The sequence below is a fragment of the Lathyrus oleraceus genome, chromosome 4 (assembly GCF_024323335.1).
Source record: "Lathyrus oleraceus cultivar Zhongwan6 chromosome 4, CAAS_Psat_ZW6_1.0, whole genome shotgun sequence".
Taxonomy (NCBI): Eukaryota; Viridiplantae; Streptophyta; class Magnoliopsida; order Fabales; family Fabaceae; genus Lathyrus; species Lathyrus oleraceus.
This window is the reverse complement of record NC_066582.1, coordinates 255112952-255115883: the sequence shown is the minus strand read 5'-3', so window position 1 is coordinate 255115883 and position 2932 is coordinate 255112952. Positions and strand designations below refer to the sequence as shown.

Below are 2932 nucleotides of genomic sequence, written 5' to 3'. Positions count from 1 at the left end.
TTAATATAAATTGTAGAAGTTAAGCTTGACAGTACTTTGATTTTCTTTAGGTTTTCGACTAAAAAAATAAATGCTTGATTCATACTCTGTGAGGAGAATGAAATTGAGCGTAAGGTGACTGCTCCATACACTTCTCAACACAACAATCTTACTGAAAGAAGAAGTCGATTTTTGCTTAATATGACAAGGAGCATGCTGAAGGAGAAGAAGATCCCTCATACCTTGTGGGGGAAGTTGTTCTCACATCAACATATGTGATCAATATGTGTCCAACCAAGAAGCTGAAGGAAATTGTTCCTTTAGAGAAGTGGACTGGAGATAAGCAAAGTGTGAGCCATCTGAACGTGTTTGGTTATGTTTGTTACAAACATGTTCTAGATGCTAGGAGAAGGAAGTTGGATGGCATAAGAAGAGTTATGTTGCTTGTAGGGTACCACAGTACATGTTCTTATAAGCTCTATTGTCATGTCACTAACAAGGTTGAATTCAACAGAGATGTTATTGTGAAAGAATCATAAGCGTGTGATTGGAGTAAATCTCAATCCAACTCTAGTGTAGTGCCAACTTCTGAAGAGATTTCTAACTCTAAAAGAGAATCTGCCTCTGAAGAGGATTTTGCCTCTGATGGTGAGTCAGAATCAAAATTTGATTCTGAAAGTGAATCTGAAGGTGAATCTGATTATGATCCAGATTCTGATGGTGATTCAGGCTCTGGTGGAGATCCAGACTCTAGGAATATTCTAGCATCTAAAGGTGGTACTTATGGGGGTCCAACATTTGATATTGTTCTAGTGTCCAAAGGAGATTCTGAACAAGTTCAGAGGCCACAAAGAATCAGAAACATTCCAAGAAGCTTTGCAGAGTTTGACATATTGTAAGATACTGAAGTAAACTCTGAAGGAGAATTCATTCAGTGTGCCATGTTAGTAGAATCTGAACCAGTCAGTGTTGAAGAATCACTTAACAAGAAAGTGTGATTGAAGGCCATGAAAGAAAAACTTGAGATTATAGAAAGAAACACGAATTAGGAGTTGACTAAGCTTCCAAAGGACAAGAAAACCATCATCGTCAGATGGGTTTTCAAGGAGAAACTGAAGTCAGATGGATCTATCGACAAAACAAAGCAAGGTTAGTGGCAAGAGGTTTCCTACAAAAACCTGGGTTAGACTACATTGAGGTGTTTGCTCCTGTAGCGAGACATGAGACAATCAAACTAATGATTGCGATAGTTGCTAACACGAATTGGCCTCTGATGCATATGGATGTGAAATCTGCATTTCTGAATGGTCCATTGCAAGAAGAGGTATACGTGTCACAAACTCATGGATTTGAGAAAAAGAATCGAGAAGGGACGATGTATAGGTTATAAAGTTTTGTATGGACTGAAACAAGCTCCTAGAGCTTGGAATCTGAAGATTAATTTATTTTTCAAGCTCCAAGGATTCAAAAAGTGTGAGATGGAGTATGACATTTATGTTCAGCATACTTCTGAAGGAAATATGGTTCTGGCGTGTCTTTATGTTGATGACATATTGCTAACAGAGAGATGTGAACATGAAATAACTAAGTTTAAGAAGGTGCTGATGAATGAGTTTGAGATAACTGATATAGGAAATATGACATATTTCCTAGGGATGAAGTTTATGTACTCTGAGAAGGATATCATTTTGCATCAACTGAAATATGAACTTGTTCTTCTGAAGAGATTCAAGTTGCTGAATTGTAAGGCTGATGTCACACCGTCAGAAACAAATCAAAAATTGGATTCTAATTTTGAAGGTGATGATGTATATGCTACAACCTTCAAGCAGTTGGTTGAATTTCTGAGGTATTTGTGTAATACTAGACCTGATATTTGCTATGCAGTTGGAACGGTTAGTAAGTTCATGAGTAAACCGTAGTGGTCTCATTACTAAACTGCTGTCAGGATTCTGAGGTATATAAAGGGAACTCTGAAGTATGAAGTTTTGTTCCCTTATAGAGAAAAGACTAATGCAGAGCTGATGTGTTACTCAGGCTCTGATTGGTGTGGAGACAAAGTTGACAAAAGAAGTACTTTGGGGTATTTGTTTAAGTATATGGGAGGTTTTATTTCTTGGTGTTCCAAGAAGCAACCAGTTGTTGCTTTGCTAACTTGTGAAGCTGAATATATTGCAGGTGTTATGGCTGCATGTCAAGCTGTTTGAATTCTGAATTTACTGCAGGATCTGAAGATCAAGATAAACAAGCCTCTGAAGCTGATGATTGATAACAAGTCTGTAATCAATCTTGCTAAGAACCTAGTGTTGCATGGAAGAACAAGCATATTGAGACTAAGTATCATTTTATGAGAAGTCAGGTTCAAAATGAAGTGTTGAAAGTTATGCACTGTAGCACCCATAAACAATGGCAGATGTTCTAACGAAAGCGATCAAGACTGATCAATTTCTCTACTTGAGGGAAACAATTTATGTTATTAGTATTGATTAGTTAAATCCTGAATTAAGGGATGATGTGTTGGTCAAAATAAAAGAGATATAAAGAGAGTATGAAGGAGAAACAAGAAAAATAATAGTAAAGAGAAACAATAATGGTTATGAGAACATTAAGGAGATGTTAAATAATAACCATTCATCTTTCTTGTTTTATTGGCTATAAAAGCCTTGTATCTTTCATTTGTAATCATCAGAACATAATTTCAATAAATTCTTTTAGTGTAATTGAGTTGTGAAATTTTCATGTGAGGAGAGGTTAATGAATTTATATATTTTATTTTCATTAAGTTTGTGTGCTTCCGCGTTAATTTGTTCTTCCACAAATCTGATAATATGGGGAAATTTTGGGTAGTTTCCTAACAACTAGTATCAGAGCCAGTTGGTTGATTTTTCTAATTTTTTCTAGTAAAGAAATTTTTAGAGACGATCCTGAGAAAATCAGATTTAAGTGGGAGTGA

The 2932-nt window shown here is 35.9% G+C and overlaps 1 protein-coding gene across 1 annotated transcript; it reads left to right on the top strand.

Annotated features, from left to right (window-relative positions):
* The first annotated feature begins 1499 nt into the window (after positions 1-1499).
* On the top strand, positions 1500-2193 carry LOC127136939 (uncharacterized mitochondrial protein AtMg00810-like). Its single transcript, XM_051063449.1, has 2 exons — positions 1500-1874; positions 2158-2193. The coding sequence occupies exons 1-2, from the start codon at positions 1500-1502 to the stop codon at positions 2191-2193; spliced, it is 411 nt and encodes a 136-aa protein (XP_050919406.1).
* Positions 2194-2932: the final 739 nt, after the last annotated feature.